Below are 25,775 nucleotides of genomic sequence, written 5' to 3' on the forward strand. Positions count from 1 at the left end.
CCATGTGGGACATTGGCTGTATGCCTCCAGACACCGAGTAATGCAATCCACGAGGGGTCTTCAGGCCGCTATTCCAAGGCGTCCAAAGATGTAAACTATATTGGCATACAGGTTTATGATGGCATAAAAGTGCAATGACGCAGGAATGAAGTTGTAGAATGGTAGATGGCGCGAGTAACCTGATTCCAGATTGATATGATGCTTCTTGGTTTTTTGAAGAGTTCCGCTACTTGTTGGATTTCAAAAGTTTTTGTGCTCCAGCCACTGGTGATACTATTTTTTTTCCATCCAGGTGTCGAGATCGTAAAATTTATGTCCCAACATGGTACTTAAACCTCGTACATCTACCCAACTTTGACACAGTACCATTACAAATGTTCCACGATTACTTGCAACTTTTGCTGGAGGTGATTCTCCTTTCTGCTCCTCCCGGAAAGTGACTGATACTGCAAGTTGAGTTTGGGGATTCCACATTTAGGGGGGATGTGAGATGTGCTGCCAGATGGAGCGTATTATGGAATGATTGTGGGAGGAGCTGGTCCTGGGGACAATTAGGTCGGTTCATCTTGGTCTGCTTCAAGGTAGGACGAGCAGATTTTTACGAAGGAAAAATTATGGCGACGTTAGTTGAGGTCCAGGGTGTTGTACGTCTTTGTTACTTATGTCAGTTCCTCCAAGGAATTGGTGACGAGCGGATGCGTCTTCCGGGCGATTAATTAATAAAGTCTTTCAAGCTAATTATTTCACAGTTTCGTTGTTTGAAATTTCCTATTTCCATTAGAGATGAGTGGAGGTAACGACAAGGGCCATGGACTGGTTTCATGCGTAAGATTTTTTTTTATATTTATCATGTTAAAAGCCGTTTTCATAGACAATTGCGCACGATCCGCGCCATCAGTCTCGTTGTAATAAAGTCAACAGGAAGATGCATGCTTCATAAGATTCTATGGGGCCATTCAATAGGGGAGAGGGAGGTTTGTTGGGTAGACGCTGGGCAGTTATGTTACAATATGTATCACGTGCGGCCCGCTGATTCGCATTAACATATAACCAGTCTTAACGAGAACCAGGGGCACACCTCGAGGGACAGGGTAGAACAACGTGGGCAGCGACCCAGTGAAAGATACGGGGATACGATGGTCATGAGTCTCTGTACTCTTCAACTCTCGTTGTTGTACATTCTTTATAGTTATCTAATTTTTATTTGTCGGTGGTTAATTTGAAAGGACTGAACCGGTTGCTGATGGTCAGCATTACTTCACGTTGAAAATAGGGGGAAGAGACGAATGAAATTTCAGGGACTTTTGTGTGGGATAATCAGTGTGAACGATCCGGGAGGGAAATTTTTACCTCAACAGCAGCTAAATTTGTCATTGACCCGAGACTGATTTTACAAAAAAATTAAGTCATTTTGACTAATGGAAATAGGACACAGCAATATCCACAATCAAAACTAACGATATGGTTTCATCTACTAATTAGCGAGAAATTAAGAAAAGTGGTTATGTAGACACGAAAAATAGAAGATTCAAATTTGATGATGACACTCTGTTTCCATTTGAAACAAAAAAAATGATAATTTTTCATGAAAAATCTCCGGCTCTTCTCTCTGGGTATGCTCTAAACGCTGTTCATTATCCATCACATTCTGAAATCAGAAATGAATCTCCTGGCCACAATGTAATTAGCTACCTTCAAAATCCTCCAGGATTTTCCTCTCTGAAAATACCAGCTAATCCCCCCGGTGATGTAAATTCCCATGCGTAAACTTTGCCATTTGTGTAAACCACGGAAGTGAGAGTAATTGGAACTCACGTTGGTTAGATTGCTTCAGGTTGGGGCTCATCTATCTCCCGTTTATGCATAAACTCATGTGTTTCAACTCCACTGCCTAGAATATCCCAGTGGTTGGTTCAACAGTACAAAAGATTTAAAAAAAATAAACAAGTGGAGTCATCATCTCCAGAGCTCACTGCTGGAGATATTTCACCTGGGAGACGGTTTCTTGTAGCATCAAGACACGTGAAACAATCATCAGGGGGCTTCAATTCCCATTTCTTGAAACAATTTTAAACGTTCTTTTTGCCGGTGAAAACGAGCACTGCTGAATGGGCCCTCTTAAGGGTTCCGAAGCGATAAAAAAAAAAAGAGCACTTGGCTTTTAGGGGAAGATTAATTATTTCGCCGGGCGATTACTCTCCAACATTCTCTCCTTTTCCAAAAACCAGGGAGAAACTTGCATACCATTTAAGCATACCAGAAATTTCTAACGCAAGAACACCGACGCCCCCCCCTTTTTTCTTTTATTTATTTTTCCCATTTTTTTAATCGTATCCTGTTGAACTTTCGCCAGGTTCTACGTTTTGTCTGAACATATCTCATTGTCTTTTCCAACCCACTGGTGGTGTAGTTTTTTGTCATCCAGTACAGCGGAAATGGGGCCATGGAATTTCGGGGCCAAAGCAAACGTGGTGAATGCATACGAGTATCCTTGGAAATCCCGTGAGTTACAGCAGATAAAAACATGAAAACTATGCCCTCTCCCCCACCCCCAGTGTCCGCAAAATGAGCAATGAAGTGCCCATATTTTCTCCCAGTGCTGTAATCTTCTGCGGGGAAATAAATTACAAAACCGTTCCCATCAGATCATCAAAGGACCATTTCAATCCGATAAATATCAGGCTCAATCTTCCTGATTATTTCCCCAAGATTTAAACCGACAGAATATCCTCCGTTGAAGGAAGAATAACTATCTGTCCTGCAAAAAGTGCTATTTAAAGCTGAACTTAACGCAGGGAGTCTGTTATTTTTACCTTCATTTTTTCTCATTCCCATTTTTTTTCCTCATCCGGTAAGCACGAAGGATGGATGAAGAGAGAAAAACAAATCACAGGACTATTTCAGTGGAAGCATAAGAAAATTAAATGCTGCACATGGACGTATGTACTCGAACAATTCCTACATAACACTGAGTTACTTCACCGTGAATGTCTACTTGTATTTTAAAAATACCCAAAGCCAGTCATCCATGGTGTTGTATTTCTCAATAACAACGAGACGTAAAGATACAAGGAAGAAATAATAGTTGTGGCAATCCTCCGGCTAGTCTGGTTACCAAGATTACGATCATAACGAAAAAACTTCTCTCATTCTCACCAGCCTATTGGTCTATCCAACCCTAGATGCCTGTTGTACATTGAGAGCGATGTCCTTCTCGTCAGAAAGAGCCAGTACAAGTGAAGATGAGAGAAGTTGTGAGGGAATGTCTGGTAGATGGAAGTATATGAGACATCAGAAGAGTGCAATGCCGCACACTGTTGCCACTGCAACTGAGGCATGCATTATGGAACGGGCGTGCAGCGATTCTGCTGGAAAAATTGCGGACACGCGAGATGAACGCGATCTGCAGTCTGACTACCAACGTTACGACCTACTCGCCCTCCTCTGTCTTTTTCCACTTTTTTCCCCCCCTCCTCGCCCGCGCGCCCCCTTATTCCACCCTGTGTACTCCTAACCTACCACTTGGTACTAAGCCATGGGTTACTTCGTCCCACCTCTCGAGTTTCCAACGACAGCCAGACGACTGGAGAAATATGATCAAAGGGAAAAAAAAGGAAAACAGAAAGAGGATGAAATGGAAAAAAAGGACAATAGAGCGGATTGCTTTCCACCATCTCCGTGTCTTCACTGAGTGTGGTTTCAATTTTGTTATAAGAAAATTCAGATATTCCGTAGATATTCCACCCAATACGGATACCTTTATTTCTACAGCAGTGAATCCAACTTGAGTCGCAAAATCCAATCGATCAGCCGTTGCATTTATAAAGGGGAATAAGAACGAGAATGTTTTATGTACAAATCTGAGATTGGTTTGTGCAACAGAGTATTTCAAGGCTGGAGTGAGGATTTATTCGGGAATTATGATGATGGTGAGTGTCGTTTTAAGAATAAAAAATGATTCAAGTGAGTGCGTAATGACAGGGCGCGGAAACATCTCAATAGTTGTATCGAAATTGATAACTATCCGATTCACCGATCGAAACTGGACACCCGTTACTTAGTAACACAAGTACTATCATTATGGGCCTTTTTATTCGGTGTTCACCTTCCGCCGTCATTATAATATTTCGTCTCCGGTAGTGTACGGTAGCGCGTAGGGGATAATCATGAAAAATTCCTCGAGTGCCGTTTGAAGATAACATGAGGGACTAATTTCACGAGTTTTATTAATTTCATTAGTTCGTCTTTTTGGCGAAGGACTTTACCGAAGGCTATAACGTGCTCAACGGGTTACCAGCCAAGACCATAATTCAGACCGGAGGGGACGAAACTCCAGACAAGGATCTCGAGGCTGGGTCAAGAATGCACTCAATTATCAACGAATGCTGGGGGAATTTTCGGTGATTTTTCGGTCATATGTGGAGTCAAACTTACGGAACATTTCATCACGTATTTCAAAACAATGTACTCACCTGAAGATGAACCTGGCCGTTGTTATCGACCCAACCGATGACCATGTCGGCACCAACATGCCTGTCGTCTCTTGTGAAGCCAAGACCCACGTATCCCTGAGTCTTAACTTGTACCTCGAATACAATGTCTCTCTCTCCTGGTGTCCAGAGTACCAGGAAGTTGTTGTCCAACACAGCGCTATTCTTCCACTCGAGGGACGTGACAATGTTCACAAGAGGTAGGAGGGCCAAAATGAGACGGTATCCCACAAAGGCATTCATTTTGCTGGTTAGCTTTTATGTTACACACTCAGCATCTGCAACAAAAAATTGGATTGAATTTAGTTAAATGCAATAGAATTTATGAGAGGGAATGAAAAATCAAGGCTTTGGCCAAATGTAGGATATCAAATTTTCACAGTAACTTTTCCTTTTCCTCATTTTGGTGTTCGGGGATTGAGGTGAAAAAGGAAGGCCTTTTGCACGGAAATTTTGTCTTGATTGGTAATTTTGTTTCAGTTTTGTGAAGTGGGATACACTGGAAAGGTGAGAGACGAGAAACAAATGGCGAAATTTCAGACGAACAAAGGTGTTAATTTTATAATTGATAGTTGAAAAGCAGATGAACTTTCAATACTTTCAAGAGTTTCTTAAGATACGTCTTCATTATTGTGAAGTATTGAGTGGCATAAATAATGGATTTTTTAATGGATAATATGAGATAAGTGTCGAAGAAGGGGATTATAATTTTCCTGATTAAAAATGCTGATAAATAAGAAATTTTATTTTAAATGATATTAAGAATTTTGTAATCAGAACGAATCCAGAAATTCAATAAATAGAACGAAAGTGGATAAGAAAACGTCTCATGATTGCATGGTTTAATGAGCTTAAAAACTGGAATTATATTGAAAAAATATTTTATCCATCAAACGTCATTTAGATATTTTTATCTCTAATCTGTTGCATTGAAACGCCTTCAAGAAGCCAGACATCACTGGATAATGAACCCATTTTTATTATTTTCACCACTTTACTGAAAATTATGAACCATAAAATAAACATTTTTTACATCTCTGAATAAGTGATCAGCTTGAAGATGATGACCTCGCGTGTTGTGAATATTATATCCTACAGAACCTTCTACCATGTACCAAGTGTAACCAGAGTATCCGGCAATCTGGGTAGCAATCGATTCAATTAACAGTAATGGCGGTGTAATACTGGAAGAGGCAGAAGTGGAAATGGAGAGGGATTTTGATGCATTGATGGTAGCAGCTGTCGAGTTAAAATTATCGGACCGTGATGCCAGAGGCGTCAACTAGAAAATCAGAGGGAGACAGGGGAGGGATTTGAAGCGCGTGATAAAGAGACGAGGCACAAGTTTGGCAAGGATCAAACGTTTCAAGGGGGCTAAAGGGGGTAGGGTAGGGGTACAAAGATGGCGTTGGTTAGCGCCAAGAGTGTGAGATGGTTTGATTTGTGGGGTTGTCGATTCAGTCGATTGCATTCAAATTGCGTTCTCAACAGACTGATGGAATTTCGAGTATTCTATCACACCATTTTATTTAGCCATCACCATCCTGATGAGCCAATTTTTCACCTCCTAAATTACAACTGCCTGTCTCCCCGTAATGATTCAATTAAGCTGAAGTCCCTTCAACTCGCCACCACTATCTCGAAATTAAATTGAAATGGAAAAATAATCAGAGCCCGGAAATCAAGTCCGTTCCGGGGATGAACGAAGACGACTTGTGGATTGTGAACGTGATGACCAGAAATGTCGAATCAAAGACTTCAGATCGGTGTGAGAAGTTGGCGCGTCCAGTGACTGGACGTAACCGAGGATTTAGAAAAGGGGATCGTTAGTAGATGACGTGACAACGTGAAAAGACGCTAGTCTTCCACCGAGACATTGGCCACGTCAATTAGGAACAAAGACCCTTTACCCTACAGCAAAAGCGAAAGAGACTTATATCACTTCTTGGATTTAGCTTCTTCACATCTTCAATTTTCCCGTAAAGTTTTCCCGGCATTTGAAAATAGAGTGACAAGAAGAAGGTCGAGAGAAAGAGGTTAACGAACAAATATCACTGGGCAACGGAGGATTGACGCTAATCGGCAGAGTTATCCATCAGTTTGAAGGACTATCTGTCGAATTGAAGGTGAAAAAACGAACGGCGGTAGAAGGGAAAAAGCTCCAGTTGTTGAGAACTTCAGTGGGACCAATTAACAATCCAGACGTTGAGGATTGGCGTGGCACAATTCTATGTGTCTCCTCGACCCTCTCCGTCTCTCTCTCACTCACCAGGTACACCTTGATTGGCTGAGGAGTGACGTAATGGCCAACGGATGAGGTACTCAACAAAAGATTAATGAGTGAGAGAGGGAGAAAGAGCTTTTGTCTCTCAACAATGTATTCTTCAATTTCACTGAAGTTGTCCATCAAATTTTCGTACATCTTGACTTTTATTATAGACATTTTCCAAGCCGCAATCCTCTTTTCAGTTTACTTCACTGAACACTGGGCACTTCGCCAGCCCTTACCGTAAACTCTCAACGACCCAGTTTTGTGGTTTTCGACGGTTTTATAAAATGACCGGCTGTACAACTTTCAGCCTTCTGCCTCTTGTTCTCTCTCACCGTATCCACCAAACGTTAGCAATCACGGTATTCATAATTCCAACGAGTTGGTGCAGTGTCAGAGGAAGAAGGTGGAGTGAAGAATAAAAAAAAAATGGGGATGAAATTCAACGTCTCTCCAAGGGAAAACTCGGTGGTGGACCACGAAAAGACGATGTACGAGGAAAGTAATGTGGCCACCTCTCTTCTTTGGTCAGACTTGTGAGAAAGATAAACTTGAAAAGTTAAAAGTGACTTTTTCCCGGTGAAGAGGAGGAATAAGAATAAGAGGAGGAAGAGTTGTGAAAATGCTCAGCGGATCGCGGAAGCCGCGCAAACGAAGCGAGTGGAGAGGAAAAAGGAAGATGGAGTTGGCCATTGAGAAGGTATATAGGAGAGAGAGTAAAAGTTATCAGAGAGGAGAATACCGGTGGTGTGCAGTTTATTTGGCAGGCTTGGATAGAAGAGGCGGGAAATATTCAAAAATAACCGTTGGAGGGGTTAAAAAAGAAATAAATAGAGGCGTTTGGTGGAAGTGAGGTAGGGACCAAGCTTCACACCGTTTGGGTAAATTTATTCGTTCACGGGCTCTCGCACTACTGGAGTCGTTATTTATGATTAATTTCCATTTTACGGACAGTGGTTGAAATATTACGAATACATTGCGATAAATTTATTTCTACCTATATTCAATGGTACATTGAAATGAAAAATCATATGTTCTATCTCGATACACGAAAAAAAATGTATCCTTGAATTAAGTATAAAATATTACTGGAAATCGGATATTTTAAATAACGAAACGGTGAAATAATTAGCTTGAAATACTTTCTTAATTAATCGCTCGGAAGGAACTAGCTTACGTGACAAAAACGTACAACACCCTGGACCTCATTCGAGTCTGTTTAGGCTCAAGAAGAGAACATAAATATCATAGAGTGCACACTTTTCAAAATGCTACTCAATAAAAATAGTACGAAAAATATCAGATTTAATTTTTCCTTCGTATATTAAGTTTTATACAATTGATTTATATAATTGATTTAAGTTTTTTTTCTCCCTGTGTGTTCTATCTGGACAAAATTGAAATATTTGAAACAACAAAATTATTTATCATTCAGTCGTTAAACTGTTTTACCGGTTGAATTACTCACTAGAGTTATGCCTAATTATTCTTCAATAGAATACAACGTGACGGTGGGAGAAGTGAAATTAGTGCATAATGAAGGCATCTATGCGAGAGTTACTGGGTACCAACTACTACGCTTTTATCGGGTATGCATAATAGGTTATTTAGCTCTGCTATTCGTGAGGTAATTTAAACTATTATCTGTAGCAGCCACTGTATGCCAGTACATATAGTTTAAACTGTACAGATGTGCAACCACAGTGAATCCCTGTGTGTGATGAAAAACTTTTTTTCCAACACTGACTCTTCTCCCATTCTCCCTGTTCAAGCTTTCAGGGGTGTTCATTATATCACGTGCTCATACCACAATTTCAATTGACTCAGAAGTGGTGGCTTAAGTAGCTGGAATAAATTCATGGTAGATCACCGGTGTACTGAATATTTTATGATTATTAACTGTTCCAATTATTCTGCGCGCTTCCCCCACTAAATTTGGTAAAAATTTTCAATTCAACTACCAGTTTCACTGAATTTTCAAGGAATAAAATCATTGAAATTTCATTCATCTCTTGATTTTCTACTTCAAAAATTTGGAAAGTGGTCAAATAATTAAAACAATCGTTCTTGGAATCTCATTGTGTTTGGAAAATCAATGCCCATCAATATCTTGGCTTGAAACCCCTAAATGATTTGCAGTCTATCCCGCGAATGTCCCAAAAACCTACAAAAATGCCTGATTTTTCAACCCCCGTTAGATTCCGCCCCAAAAAACCATGCAATCATCAAAGATGAAAATCCATTTCCCCTCCAAAAACGAAAAACCGACGATTTTTCATTCTCCCAATGCGACGAAAGTTTCCGGTAGCTGGTAGTGATGTCCCCTCATCCCTTATAACCTGATTGTATTCCATACATAACTCGCACTACATCAGGATGTTGAATTACCCAGCTATCTTCGAGAAGGGGGTGACAAGGGGAACGTTCAGCACAGTCGCATATAATTAAGGCGGTCTTTTGGACACGCCCTCTCCCGAATGACCCATTACATCCATCCACATCACGCATATCACGTACATACAGTCGAGGGGGTGGGGGGGACCTTGCGAGTGATTTCCCCCTGCCTTCCTCAAAATGGCGTCGTTAAAAAGAGCCACCGGATTGGCCCAAGTCACTCAACCGTATTACCCCGACACTTGGTTAACCATTTCCCCTGCATATGTGTACAGTTTAATGAAAAAAAAAAGTAAAGGGCTTGGGGCATCAGGAAACTCACGGTGCCTGAGGCTAAGAGACAGTGAAAAGAGAGAAAAAAAAATGTGAGCGATGAAGAAGGACGGAAGACACCTGCGGGAACGGAAGCAGAACGGGTCGAGCACGCACCCGTGAAAAGAAACGAGAAGGCCATCTGGATTGAGCGTATGTAACCACAGTAGCGGGCCTGGAGAACAGAAAATATATGTACAATCACTCGTCTCCATCGGTCTAGTGTGCAGAAGAATTTTCTGCAGTCGTTTTGAACGGAAATCATTACTAAAAGCCATGAGAACGAGAACTACAGCAACACATCAGCTCCATTGTCTGATAACGTCAATTGAATCATTAATATGTCCTGTAATGACAATTATGAATACGAGTGTGAACCAGAAAAGCTTTACGAGGAATCTGATAAAGGCAATCTAGGAATTCGTGTTCTGGGTTCACCAGTCGGAAGGTAAATTAATGAATTTTCCGCACTGCGTACTCTCGTCAGCGATAAACGAACGTAAGGAAAGGAATTTTGGATCAAAATTAGACCTCCGGAGGGCGAAAAGTCGGACGACGGTTGCTTTTATCGCAAAAATTAGACCCCCAATTCTAGGCTTTCCGACAAAACTTGACCTGAAAAGTAGCTGAATGTCATTGCGTTCCATATTTCAACCTCTAAACATCTCATTTTTATCCAAATTTTTTTCCGCGCGGAAAAACTCATCCATAGGCCAATCATTCTTTTAATCCTTTAATGAACACCAGAACGGGGAAAACTCCGAGCGGTAATGAAGGACGTAATCCAGTTTGTTGAAAAATTAGTAGATTGATACTAAACTACCTCAATTTTTCCATTTCCATCAATACAACCATCTTCCCTTCCATTTTCACCAGCATCCCAACTAAAACTGAATAGTTTGTGTTACTCATGCACATTTGCACGCAGGAAACAACTTTTCACGGTATAGTACAACCGGCAACAAGCACGAACGAGAAACTTTCGTAATTATCAATTAGCGGTCTTGGTCTGATCGTTTGGACAGTCCCTTCCCCCTATCCTGCCCAGAGGTTCAAAGTGAAACAGTGGCTTCTCAGTCAACAGCACACATGGACAGAACATGGGGTGGGGTAATAGCGAATGGAAAGCTAGAAACATCTAGTGATATTAGCTTAATTGGAACACCAGTCGAGGTGACAGTTTTGTGTTTACGTGATTACTGAGCACAACAACTGCGATCATAACAATGGACTCCAAGACTTTTAGCTTGATGATGCGAATCAAACGAATGGGAATGTATGTCAGGCGATTCCTTTTACCTTCTCTCTACCCCTTCATCGGACGGATGAGACAAAACGGAAATGTAACTCTCTGTGTACACACGCCTTGTGTTATATAAACCTGGGTGAGTATCCTCAAGCAGGCATTGCACGTACGGTAAACACAAACCGACTATGCTTTCACTGTCCCGGCTAATTGCACAAGTCCTACGGCGATGAACTATCCTACGAACATTCGTAACAAGTTTCATGAGAAATACCAAGATATACCGGAAACGTGATCAAGCCGATGAGTTGAGAATTATTTGGATATCGTCTAACGGACAGAGGAGCTTCATTTCTGTGCTATGATAAGGGTGTACGGTCCAAAAAGTGCGAGGGACTGAAGGAAGCTTCGGGAAAGTTCAACCTCCAGGAGCTGGACGTCATCTGGCTTTCGCGAAATGAACTTGATACTGTGAAGATGCTTCGAGTGTTCCGTCAGTGGGGGAATTATTTGGATGAAAAGGGTTCACTGGGTTGACGATTGATGGGATATTGTCAGGGTGAAGAAGGTTTTTCTTGTTTCGATTTGATGTTTGATCGAGCCTATCTGGTTATCTCTAGCTAGGATAGGATTAAGTGGTGGTCATAGTCGGCTGGTAATTCCGTCAGGCTTTATTTAAATGGGACGGAGGGAGGGCGGAATGATGAGTGACTGATGTCGAGTTGGATGTTTCGAAGGTTGAGATACAGAGATGACATTTTGGGACTTGTGATGAATGCTGTAATGTGGGGTCTGATGATCCGTTAGGAGGTGATGAGGAAGGAAATTTGGTGGACCAGAATTTATGATGGACGCAAGAGTTGGAGGTAATTTACTTTGTGACATTCGATTGATGTTAACGGAAAGACTTAAGATGTGGGATCTTGATGGCGATGAGTTGGTTTGAGGATTTTAGGCCACAGCGGATGCTAATGTTGGTCGCTTGTGAGTGCGATCTGGTGCAACGTTGGTCAGTATTGTGATAATATTTTATTAAATGTTATTGCAAAATAGCCACTCATTTGAATCATCTTCGGACATGCTAAAGTGTTTTGGGCAGCCCAGAAATATTGAAGAGGACGACAATCTCATTTGGAATGCGGCAATGTTATAATGTCAGGTCAATGTTGCAGAACTTTCTAAAATTCAAAGGGAAAATAAATCTTGAACAATTTCGAAAAAAATCACCACTTAAAAAACCAGTCACTCACCTCAAATTTCCAGTTACAAATAATCATTCGAACTTTCCGACTGAATGAAAACATAATCCCCGACGTGAGGAGTATTTACGACATAATTGGTTGTAACACAATCTCTCCATATCATTTAAATCATGAAAACGACCACAGGGACACATGTCATCCGTGAATAGGTACGAGTGGGCGAGCCTAGAAACACGGGACTTTCCCCATTTACACGGTGATTCATTAAAAAGCATTAATGATCCCCACGAATTCAATTGAATTGTCACCCAATAAAGCCAACAACTGCCGCCGATATTGAAAAAAAATATCGGGCTAATCTCACTGGCTAATTACGCATCACCAGCTCAATTAATAATCCCCTCCCAACATATGTAATCATAATCCAACCGATATCCAAATCTCATGCAGATCTCCAGCAATGATGACACTCACTGGACAATATCCGTCCATCGCAATTGGCTCATTTTGGGTTGTAGAGGTCTCAATTAGGGCAGATGTATTCTATGTATGTGCGGCTCGCGCGTGGCTGCTCCAATTTTCGGGGATTGCACATCAGCGGGCAATTACTGTACGCACACACCATGCGAAACTGCGGAAAACTGCCCGCAGGGATTATAAATTTACCATACACTGCCTTGGCCAGTTGACGATTTCAGCAGCGAGTGCACATTTCCCGGGTGGGGTTATGAGAGGGTGGAAGTGAGAGAATGAGTATTGTTGTGTGGAATCACTTCAACGGGCCCCAGTAATATCGAATATGTCTCTCAACGACAGTAGTAACGACGATAATTCAATTAAACTCAAGCATTTCAATAATATTATTGAGTCATATGTCGAGAATGTTATTCCAGGCTGGATAAACACGATTTTTGTTATGTCAATATTTCTCTTGAGTAACAGTGTTATTTTTTCGGGTTATATTAACCTAAAATTCACTTGAATTATGAATATCAAGAGTGCAGTGATCATTTTGGGGGAGAAAAAAGAATAACAGAATTGTGTTTATCCAAATTTTAAAGGTTTAAAGCTTAACTATTCTTGTAAATTCAAAAATTGAAAAATTACATCAAATTTATAGAAAATTCGATCACATCTGGAATCCCCATTTTTTCCACGATTTAATTATCGTTTCAGTTTGAAAAAAAGGAAATAATCAGAACTTAACGCTTTGAAATGCGAATTATCATTAAATGTGAGAAAAAAAAGGAGATTTTGGCACTTTGTAAAGTTGTGAATGTTTGAAAAAATATTTTTTAGCACACACTGATTTATTCTACAAGTATAGCACAAGCTTTGAGATCACGTGACACGAGTATACCTAAAATAATTGATAACGTTCGAGGGTGACTGGAGGAGTGCTCCGTTCGAAGGTCAAGGCCCCAATGCCCTCCGGTCTTCACGGTCTATCCAGTCATCCTCTCGGGTCTTTATTTTCGGCCCAACGTCCCTAAGGAATGCCAAAATGTCATTTTTCCCGTCATGCCTCGGGTTTTCGCTTATCCCCGACTCAACGCAAAACTTTTCCGCTTCATAATTAACAAATGGCTCACTTGATGGCTCTGATAGAACGATTTATGGACCTTAACTTCTACCGAAAATCCATTCGTTCCATCAGTGTAAATAACTCCAAAAAGAACTTCCACCGAAATAAATGGAAACGAATAACAATTTTAATACAAAAAAAAAAACTTTATACACATGTGGACATCACTCTTCTCGATAGACATAATTTTTTTCATCTCAGTGCATTCAGAGGATGAGAAATTATGATGATATCACCGAAGGGAAATGGCCAAAGCCATTCAGACGAACAAAGACATTCCCATGTTCGATTACACTCGTAGACAAAAGAAATGAAATTCTCCCCCCATCGATTGAATCGATTAAACCTTACAAAATTCTGCAGAGTCACAGTAACTTGTGTTTAAACTCTTCTTTGTACTCAAAGAGAGGCAGAACGATGTGAATTGACCAATTGGATTGGTGCGCTGTTGTAGTCCAGGGATACGAATAAAATTCTTTTCTTTCTATTCACCTCTTTTTAATACTCGATACACGATATGTCGTAATCGATGGATGCAATTTAAAGCCGATCGGTTGTGATGTAGCCACTGTAGCCCACGGGAAAAAGAGAAAACACATTCTATCGTATATGAATTGGAATGCTCATCTGCGGACAGTGGTCGCCCGGGGTGCCATATCACGAGAGATCGGTGAATTTGAATTGCCCTCGATCAGCCGACATCATCGAGTGCATCATAATTTCAGCCTTCTCGGGAGCAAAATACCCGATACCCCCAAATTTCAGAATAAAAAGAAAATAATACATTCCATTCAGCTGCTATTATACCCGGATTAATGATTTATGTAGAGCAAATCAAGGTTAGTTAAACAATATGCAATAAATTTTTCTCGACGGTAAGTGAATATTGATTTAAAGTTAACAAACTATTATAAAATTTTGAATACATTAATGATCGGAGGGTATCTGACTTGGAAAGTTATTTGTTTAAAATAAATGAATTGTTTATGCAATATAATAAATGTTTTAGTTGACAACAATTTTAAACAATTTTTTGTGTCCCAATGAATTATCGCAAATCCAATTGTTTAGGGATTTTTACCCTCAAACTGATAGAATAATTCGGTAGATGGAACGGAATGAATTCAGAAATAATTATTATCTAATTATTAGTAAATGATTAATTAAAGCCCGCACCTCTTCAAATGAATAAAGAAAAGAAAATTTATTGCAAATAAATAAATTATCCATTTCATTCAAAAATGATTGATTCCCAATAAATAAATTGTTTGTTCAGAATAATTGAAGGCTTTGCCTCACAAGAAGAAAAAAAATTCCAATAAAGATTTTTATTTCGTAAGAAAAAAACATTTTTCCTACTGCATCTTGAAATGTCAGTCTCGAGGTTTTACAACTATATAAAATGTACATAGACGCTTGTTATCGTGAAGTTGGCTAGACATTTTCCCTCGTTTCTGTCTCAACGATTGGACGCGCGACGATCGTTCCAGACTAAAATACCACTGGTGTCTAGGTGACTACAATCTCCTACCCCTTTTTCTCTTATATACCACCGGGCACCCTGCCGTGAGCATTGTCCCTTAACAACATTTTCTCGATTTTTCGGAAAAGAAAATAACGGGGGATGTGCCAGGTTCTCCAAGGGTTATGCGGGTGTACAAATGCAACGATGGAAAGGGGAGAGCTGAGGAAAATGTGGAGAACTGGAAGGTGGCAGAATAACTCAGCTGATTATATTTTGTGTTTCAATGGAGTTCAAGAATTCTAAATTTATCTGATGGAATTATGGAGAGCGGTGGCAATACGAAACGTCTTTTATCATCAGTGACTGGGAATCGATACGTAGATCAAATTAAAACACAATATTAATTTAATCTGTTATCAAAATATTGGTATTCAATCAAATCACTGATTTCATTAATTATTACCACAAATTCCAGACCAAAGTGGTGAAATAGGTTGACTCATCTCTGAGCCAAGTTTCTAAGCAATTATCCAATTTATTAATTTAAATAACACTCCACACCCCGAGTCAACATTTCTGCCCCTGACTAGGCCTCAATACTCTCGTTTAGTCTTCGTTATCCAGATCTCACAATAATCTCACACACCCTTCGTTGGAACTCAGTCTGAGGTCCAATCGAATACAAATATGTCGACTCGGGGCTCAATATACGGTGGATCGATTCTGAATATTTACTCTGACATTCAAAAAATAAACAAAAATTATGTTGACCATAAATATATCCCATTTAATTTATCCCACACCTTACCGGAAGTTCTCCAGTCCCCGGAAAATGGCCCTAGCCATTGACTTACGATGCATTAAAGTCACCGCCCCCCCCTTTCCCCTTCAACTTTTATTCATCTCACTGTCACCGAAAGGCAATTAAAAGAACAAGCAAGTGCTCCACGAATATGATTACCATGAAAGCCCCATAAATTTTCGTCACAACTGGCGAGTGGAATACAACTCGAAAAAAAAAAAATGTGGTCGATGTATTACGACTACAGTTTTAACGATTCAAAGGCCGGAATTTCAAGGATCCAACGGTGAAAATCGGTGAAGTTAGAATGAATACAGTTGGACCATTGGCCATGACATTACCACTCACAAATATTCATACACGGAAAGAAAAAATTGACAATTTTGGCTGACAGTTCGTCTCATGTTTGGCCCTCTGGAGATCAAATTTTTATCCAAAATTTCTTTTCGTGTAGGAAATTTTATGTACGTGCGAGTTAAACAGATTCCAGTTCTGTAACATGTTGCACCTTGATTTTAGTGCGCGGTAATTTTTTACATACTTTTGTCTCCATGTACATGGTAATACTACCGAAATGACACGCGCGACTGTGCACGCGTGCCATCGATTCCTCACCCACATGATTTCACGATAACGCGCATTTGCGTCTATCGTTTGCCATTCACCTTCAATTTCGTATCTCCCTTTCTCTCGATCTCTTGCTATTCGGGGTAATTTCGCGGCTTTTTTTAGAGCTCCTCTCGCTCGCCCATCGTCCGCACTCTTAACGCCATTCAACGTTCAGCCTGTTACTCCTCTAGTTTACGACGTGTTCGTTCCTTTCGAAAAGTCGTCGCCAAACGACCAATTTGTCCGCTCAAACCGACTGTTTTCAGCCGTCTCCCGAGTATTATTATACCCCCCAGTTGTCTTTTCTCTCCCGATAAGGCAGTTTCTATGGTAATCGAATCACTTATCCCACCTACGAGAGCAACCGGGCGAATGATCACTCGGTAATACGATGGAATATTTATTATTTTTTTTTTTCGGTGACAAATTGGGAATAAATATGGGGTTTCATTGGCTTTAAATGTCTGGGATAATCGGTCGCTGGAGACGATTTCGGTCTTCAATGATTTTTGGATTTTTTGAGGATCAGGAGAAGAGAATTTCGCAATCGATTAGTAGTTTTAATTTACTATGATGTCGGGAGGTGTTGCAGGGATTTTTAAGATTTATATTTTATATTATAGTTTGTAACATATAGTAATGCAATGACTGTAACATAGTAATGATTCCATAGTACGCATATGTAATTTTTAAAATAAAAATCTCCATTTCAAATTCATCTCATCTTGTCAATAAAAATGTTTTTACTGGATGAGGCAGTTTCTATGTTAATCGAATCACTTATGGTCGATGTCCCACCTTCGAGACCAATCGAACCGATGGCTTCGCTCCGAAATACCGTAGAATTTTTATTATTGTCATTATTATTATTATTTGTTTGACAAATTATGCATAAATACTGGAATTCATTGGCTTTAAAAGTCTGGGATAACAATTTGCGGGAGATTACCGGACCTTTTAGAGTCCGCGAGTTCGTTAATGCACCTGGGTCGTGGGTTCAGAGAATAAATTATTGAAATGACATTTTTACGTGGATCATGCACCAAAGACCTTGAACAAGAAACGCGGATTTGGCTTTTACTTGGGTGTATTTTTCGAAATTCGAGACTTTAAAATTGTCGAGAAACTCCGGCAAAACTTATTGACAACTGCATTCTGACTGGGTTTAAGAGTATCGTATTCGCTTTGGCGATCTCTGAGTGACTTTTCCAGTTCACATTTGACTTCATCCAGTTTTTGTGTTTATTTATATTTTCTCACTAGCTGTATTTTTCTATCTTTGGGATTATAACGGCACTCGAGAACTGACGGCTCTAAAAATAGAGCGGGATTTAGACCCCGAGGGTTGCACTGGAATAACACCATTTGCTGTAAATTTGTCAACTGTTCCTGAGTGATTAACGAAACTGTCTTATTGGATAATTAGCTGAGCTGAGGTGTTAGTATTTCAGAGTGACATGGGCTGATAGGATAAATAACGAAATTCTCGGAAATTTTTTAATGAATACAAGGAGAGAAAAATTCCTTAAAAATTATTTGCCAGTTCCGTAATCTGTCGGTTAAAACAATATTCAGTAAACATTTCGATAAAAAAAAGTCCAAAACGTTCCAAAAAATGATGGAACGTTCTCTGAAAAAATCGCACCTCGATTAAAAATAAATCGGAAACTCTAAGATTATTGACCCCTCCCCAATTCTAAAACCAAATTTTCAATAAAAAAAAAAATCTCTCACGATTTCTAAAGCCCGTGGGTGGGGCTCTAACGAAAGCCCCCTCTAATCCCCTTCCCGTATCTTTTCAAGAATTTCTTCCCAATATTTGTCGAGCCACGAGCGATTAAGTCAGAATCGATTTTCACGCGTGGGCTGGTGTTGCGACGTGTCGAGGTGTCGATGGAATGCGGTTAGGATGGTCTACCGCAGTTGGAGGTGTGGGGGGAGAATTTAGTCAAGACGCACACACCTGAAATGGACACTCGAGATGGCCCAGGGAGTGCGGGGAGAGAGGCTGTGCGGTGGAGTCAGGAAAGATCATCCCAACCGTCCACCCATGGGACAATTTATCTGACAAACACCTTTGTACCGTTTGCCTTTTATAAAACGCTTTTTTCGGCATTAGCAGTGGGTCTACATGATTTCTCGAGCAAACAAATGGGGTAGACGGCAAACGAGAGATCGAGGGGGGGGGGGGGGAAATAGAGAATAAATACCTGGAGACTTTTTACGGAATTTTACGCCCAGAAATTGGTTATCTCACGGCGGCAAGAAATCCAGTGACAAATCATCGTCGTTACCGGTGGGTAAAATCAATATTTACCTCTCCCCCCCTTCCCCCTGGACAGGATGTGCGGTCATTCGCATCACTGACTTGTAATTCTACTAACGTATCAAACATTGACAACCGCAGTGTGATATTTCCCATCTGCGGCGGTTAAATGCGCTTCAGACATATGTTGGTATTTAAAATTTGTACAGTGAATGGAATTAAATCGAACAGAATGAAATTAAATATTCAATTAAAATTGATTGCGGAAGCGTAAACGAATGTTTTTTTTTTTGCAATCACGGGAAGTCAACAGGATTTAATCAAACTGTTGTCGCTGATATTTTTTCGCTTTTTTGGGGAGAAAAGAGAAGGGGGAGGGGGAGTTTTATGGGTACATTCAGAGGGGTATTTTCACATGGAAGATGAAATTTTTTTCCATATTTCATTCCGACTTTATCCCACTTTTATCTTTAATTTACCGTCGTGTCAACGCTGAATCCCTTCTCCGGAGGATGAAAAATTGTTTAACAATGTAAAAACTGGGGTGTAGAGGGCGGTGGGAGTGATGCAATATAACTGAACAAAGGCAATTCCTCACGATGTACAATGAAATATGGTGGGGTGAGAGTGAGGATGGAGAAATGGAGGGAAATTCCACTGGTGCCTTAGCATAATGAGATTTCCAGAGAGTTCACTGGTGGTGGTATGGAGTGGTTATATACTTGAACCAATATAACCATTCGTGACGTTTGCACCGGGTTTTCAGTCTTTGACTGGCATCATGATGTCATTATGGGAGACATCCAAGTGTCCCAGATACAGTGAAATCCAAAATCCCTTGGCTGTTAAGTTCATGGACTAGACGTGGAATACGAGAATTCTGGATTGGTATTCACCGCAGTTGCAACGGGGACTATCAATTATTAATGTTGCGATGGTTGAGGAGCTATGAGGGTATCCGGAGGAATTCTGGAGTGAGAGTGACGATTTTTGATGATTTTTGTCCTGTGTAATGTTGAAAATAATTCCAAATTTCGAGGAATGGGAGTAATTTTCATGAAAATGACAATTTCATAAGTTATCCAAATTCACAATCGAATTCATACATTATTGACATCTCCACACAGAATGTTAACAGAATTATAAACCCCTCCCCACCCCAATTTACCCCCTAAATCGAAACCACCGTCACTGAAAATTCGCACTAAAATAACGAAATAATTTCAATGCTCGTCACTATTGCATTTGCATCGCTCTCAATCTAATAAAAAAATTTCAACCCCTTTCTCAAACCTCTTCCAGCATATCACCCTGAAAATACATAATCAATTTTCTAATCCCACCAACCCCAGCACTAAAACCAGATATTTAATCCACTTGAAAGTGCACTGAGCCAAAGACATCCCCATCAAAAGTCTATAAATCACCTCAACGACTCTCCCCGATAAAACTTCATCCCTCTTTATTTTCACTCATTCTCACACTATCCAAGGATCGTTACGCGAATAATACACCCTCCCTCCCCCCTGGGGAGGAGGGGGGTCTGTGCATATAATATGTATCTCGTCACCCCAGCACTTCTGTCTCGTCGTCATGCCAACGAAACTCGTCCCTCTCACCTCGTCGTTTTTTTTCTACCCAGAATGATTTTACATCCGCGCTCGATTACTCTCTCCCTCACCCATTCTTTTTTTTTTTCACCCAGCTAACGAGAAAATCTAGAGGGATGAGCCCACCCTCACCGCACTGTCTCACGGTATTGCGAAAGTAGACAACACGATTCAGCCCAGGGGATGAGGTAGGAAGGGGGTACGGAGGACGTTTTGCATTGAATCACTGGGTGGGTGTGTAACAAGGAGAATAAAGGAACCGAAGGGGGGTAGGTGTAGACAGGCAAAGGGGTTGGAAAAGCAATGGAGGAGGACGAGAGAGGTTTGCATAATGCTAGCCGCTCAAGTGCGAAGCGTAAGCTGTTCTACCATTTCCATCGGCAATAATCCTGATAAAATATTATTCTGAAGTTGTACAGGTGGAGAAGAGGGAGGTACAAAGGGTGGAAAACAATATTGACTGTCAAATTCCCTTGAATTTTTCAAGAATTCCGCAAAAACTATTGGAAATTTCAGAAACTTTTTTCTATCAAATTCTTCGACAATTTGAACAAATGTCATTCAATCGGAATTTTTCGCGTAGAGACAAAGCTACCAATCGTTCTAGTATTTCCATCATCCCCTGTCCAATACCTAATAGCCTGCGCAATAAAGTTAATTATAACGTCAGAGAAAAAACCGTAAAACTAAAAATACCCTACCACATATCAATATTTCCTCAAGTCACGACACAGAAATCACTAAACGATGACACATAATATCCTTTTTCGAAACCATAGGATCATTTTTATGAAAAATCTCTCTCCCCCTTCACCAGGGAGTGAAGTAGGGGGATGAAAACGCGAAGCTGATGGTTACTCTGTTTCTCGTTTTGTCTTGTTTCCGTTTCACGTGCCTCACACAACGCAATTCCCTTGCTGTCTCACTCTGCATGATTGCGGCAGTGTCACCCCCAACCCCTTCCCTCCTCCCCCCCACGTAGAAGCACCACCCCCGTTGCACCCTTCCGCGCTTGTCGCTTGTGTGTGCCCTCGACAAACACCCAGGGAAAGCCGGTAGTGAGCGCACAGGGGCGAGCAGGTGTGCCAACATCACTTGTGTTAATCCCGACGTCCATAACTCACTCCCTTGGGCACGACCTTGCTGGATAAACAATTGGTATTGGTAGAGTTTGTGTTTCATATGTATAAGTGTGAGATTGGGATGTGGGTATCGATTGGGGAGGGGATGAGGGAGAGGGGGGGTTCATGTTCATGTCAGGTTGATCGCTCATTGTAGTGTTTGAGAAGAGGGTGAGGGGAATTTTTTTATTCTGAGATAAAAACTACTTTTGTCAAAATATTTGAGAGTGAATTTCATTGGGATGTGGTAGCTCAGTCGGTAAGTGTCGACCGGGCGTGTTTATTTAAATGTGATTCATCTCTGGATAATTATCATTATTTTGCGAGTAGCGAGGTATTATGCAATGCAGGAGAAATCTGGAGGATAGATAATTTTAGTCGTAGATTGACTAGAAATTATTAGAACGAGATGAAATCAATAGTTAATGACACTATTGAGTCGTTAAATATTTTCGCCTCTAATGAAGGTGTTCGTAGAGCTCATTGGAGTTACATAAAACTGAACTCACTTATGTAAAACTGAAAAAGATTTAAAAATCCTCGTTTGACAATTTTCAATCGTGCGAAGTTGAGTATTTTAGAGATTCTTGGAAGAAATCTCAATAATTTCTATCGAATTTCTAATAAATATTGATTGCTGTTGATCGTTATATCGACGAACTGGTGCTGCGTCGCTTCACATACGAACGATTGAGCAAAAATAATAATAATAAAAGCTCTAAAAAAATTTCTCTTTTTATAAATTCTTTCACATAAAAACATGTTTATTCGGTACCAAAAAAATTTATCTCGAATAAATGATTTATCGTCAATAAAAACACAATAAAGCACAGTAAGCCAAACCTATCGATAAAAAATCTATTTCTTTAATGTTTGATCGCTACTGGAGCCCGACGGGTGTTCTCATCCAATGACCCAACATACTAAACTGTTCACGAATGACCAGAAATATTCATGATTTGTGGAGAATTTCTTTGTCCGCATGAGAGCGTAAAAAATTGATGTTAATACGTTGAATATTCAAATGTTCCAGTATATATCATCTTAATTGAGGTGGAAGTTAGTGAGAGGGGTCTAGTACATTCATCACATTGAAATCCAGAACTTAAATAACGTTGAATACTAAATCACGTGGAATTCTGGAAAATTAACAAGAAACCAAGATTAAACTAATGAATGGTTTTCCTTTTGCAGCGGATATTTTCCATCCAGAGTTGAGTATTTACACAACTACGTAAATCATGTTTATATGGATGTTCTTTCTCCAGAGTTATTTAACGAGGGTAAATGTGAATAGTAAAAAAAGGGGCAAAAGTTCATGTTCAAAAACCGTCTGGTTACGAGATGTAGAAACAAATATGTTTGAATCCTTTCAAATTGTGCCTGTCAGTGAAGGAAAAACCGGAAACTCACCGGGTCTCATTTTCCCCTAAATGCATACAGTCATTCACGAGATGGAACAAGAAAAAAAATATATATTGCGGTGGAATCACCACTGAATGGGGTTGAAGCAAAGAGGGATCGTTTTAAATCTCTCTCAATGGAAATATTTATATTTTCAGTTTCTCCACAATAATAAATAGAAGAATAAGGGAGACATTGAACAACGAGATCTACTCGGGATCTTCTGTCACCCCCTGGTGATGGTGAACATCAGTTATTCATGGAAAAGTTTGACGAGGGAACAATTGCCAGTATTTACCGGACCTTTTCACGCCCCCGAGAATGACAACAAAGAGAGGGAGAGAAAAAATTGTTCAATTCAACCGCACACTTTTTTTTTTCCAACTATTTTCCGTGTTATTTTCCGTGTGTACCTGTGCGTTATTTACTACACAGTATGTCAATTTCCTTTTTTTTTCTAGTACTAGTTTTTCGCATGAGATGAACCCATTCACCCGTGAACCCAGGACATCTGCCATGGCTGGGCCACTCGTCCGTACGATAACGTAGAATCATATTTTTTTTCCTTGGTTTGATGTTTTTGGGTTTTTTAATTCAACGGAGGGGGGAGGGGGATTACAGGGATGGTTCTCTCAGGGTAAAAGGGCAGTTCAGAGAAAATTTCCTTTCATTGTGTCTTTTAAATTGTGAATTCAAGGAGCGATGAGAAAAATGAAAAGATTTTTTTACGTAATTTTAATTGTTTTAATGAAGCAGAAGGAAAATGTTTGAATCAAATTTAATTTCGTGATTATAACTACCATGGAGATTGGTATATTCGATTGCTTTGACCTCATTTTGAAATGAACGCAATGGAAATGTGGAATTATTAAGTAATACCCTGCTCTCGATTGAATAATTTTGAATGGGAATTAAACGAATTAAGCTAAAAGTATTGGGAAAAACTTGGAGAGCTCGCTTTTCACTCGTGAATTACCGCAGAAGTTGCAAAATTCAATTTTGTTCGAATTTGAATTAAAAATGAATTTTTTCCGGAATGTTCATCCTCCTAAAACTTCCAAATCCAGAAAAACTGAATACATATTTCACGTAACAATTTCCTCGCTCCATATTTACATTTTCCAACGATATAAATCCAAAGATAAGGAACTACCCAAGACCCCCCATACCAAAAACCACTAATTAAAATTCTTGAGAATTCTCACCTCACACCTGAAAACTACTCTCCATTCGCCACCCCAGGAGGTACCTTAGTATTCCCAGCCAAGATTGTCCGCTCTTAGCGATACCGTCACCACTTTCCGGTGGTATGATTTTCCCTCTCGCCCACCGGAACAGCCGAAAAATATCGTATGCAGCCCCTGGTCCTTCGTTATTCACTCCTGTGTGGCCCCCACCAATTGCTTCATTTTTTACGCCCCCGCCCGCATCTCAATCGACTGAACCCGGTCCCCAAAACTTATACCCAATACGTGCCAAATCTCAATAACCCGATCTACCCGATGTGCCAAGTATTACGTGTACCGTATGCATACGATCTTTAAAACTCTCACCCCCTGAAGAGAAAGAAAAAAGTTTAAAAAAAGGCAATAACTCGGCACAGAAGAGGCAGTGAGATGCGTCAGCATCCGGAGTACACCTCAACTGTTTTATCCGGGGTATCTTAATAAAATTCATGAACACGAGCCCCCCGTAAGTGTCGACGAAAAGTTGTTCTTATACACCGATGGTAGATTCACGATAAGAAACAAATTACCTGCCTTCTGAGCTGTCTGCAAGGAGTTGTGGAACAGCGGTGTCATGGGAGAACTTGGTGGTGAAGGGGGCCTGTGACAGCGGGTGGCTGACTCCCTCCTCACGCAGTGGTAAACCGCAAAAAGTTAAGGGAGACAGGAGACAGTATGTGGATAAAGGACTTTTGGATAATTTTAGGGATTATAGATTTATCAATGTCAGGGTTATTATGCGCAGTGATGACAAGGAAAAAATTCAAAAGCTGTCACTGGGTTTCTCATAGGGGAGAACACGTTTTTTTAAATCCGAAATTGTTGAAAATCTTCCGCATTGTGTTACCCATTTAACAATATTCGATTTAAATTAACATTTAGTCAAAAAAATCGTAATTTCGGAGCTTTCCCCTAGAATTCTTGAACTTAATTCTTCAATTAAAAATTCTTTATGTTGAATGTAAATCAAGTGCTGCAGTTGACAATAAATATTCGCCTTTTAAAATAACATTTTCCATGGCTGAATGGTACCCTAGAATCTCGCCATCAAGAATTGAGTTTCGATTTCAAAATATTTCGTTCGTGATAAAAAATTATATATCTGCGATCAAATAATCAACGTCTGAATAAAAAAGTTTTCGCTATCGGTCGGTTCATTCACAATTATAAAATAGGCGTTCCCCTTTCGCCACTTCCCTCCCCCGCCCCCCCTCTCATATACAGCGAAAAGTTGCCACATCCGAAGAAAAAACCAATTTCATAACACTCCCAAGCACTTCCGTCCGATTTCAAGAATAATACATTAATCAATGCCACTATTAACCCACTTAAATTAATTCATGAATTCAATTTTTCTTTCATGTACCAAACACAATCACCATCACCTCTAAAGATATACGAAGTCCTGCAGGGCGCGGGGTGGGAGGGATTTTAATACCAATTTGCTCGAGTGAATTTAATGAATGACCTCTGAAAAATCAGCCCCAACAAAACTAGAGATATTAATTTCGACGTTCTCAGCTGATTGAATTTACCAATATATTTTCCACCTTTTGAACTCCGAGTCAATCAATCAATCAACAAAAAATGAGTGAAACCATTCGATACCGTTAAAAAAAAATGGTAAACTCATTTCGCTGTGAAGTTTGTGAACAAAATTAATTTAATTAAATTCCAACATCAACAGGGGGTTTGAAGGACAAGAGGATGAGATAGGGGAGAGGAGTGGAGACAAAAATTCCAACGACAATGTAAAAGTTAATAAAATTAATCC

The 25,775-nt window shown here is 40.1% G+C and overlaps 1 protein-coding gene across 1 annotated transcript in view; it reads right to left on the reverse strand.

The window, feature by feature from the left end:
* Positions 1 to 25,775, reverse strand: part of LOC135164136 (MOXD1 homolog 2) — a 126,452-nt gene that overhangs the window by 56,169 nt on the left and 44,508 nt on the right. Inside the window, exon 2 of the mRNA XM_064124223.1 lies at positions 4,473 to 4,768. Coding sequence (XP_063980293.1) covers positions 4,473 to 4,733 — 261 coding nt within the window. The 5' untranslated portion in view covers positions 4,734 to 4,768. The remainder of the gene's footprint in view (positions 1 to 4,472; positions 4,769 to 25,775) is intronic.

Source organism: Diachasmimorpha longicaudata, chromosome 6 (genome assembly GCF_034640455.1).
Source record: "Diachasmimorpha longicaudata isolate KC_UGA_2023 chromosome 6, iyDiaLong2, whole genome shotgun sequence".
Lineage (NCBI taxonomy): Eukaryota > Metazoa > Arthropoda > Insecta > Hymenoptera > Braconidae > Diachasmimorpha > Diachasmimorpha longicaudata.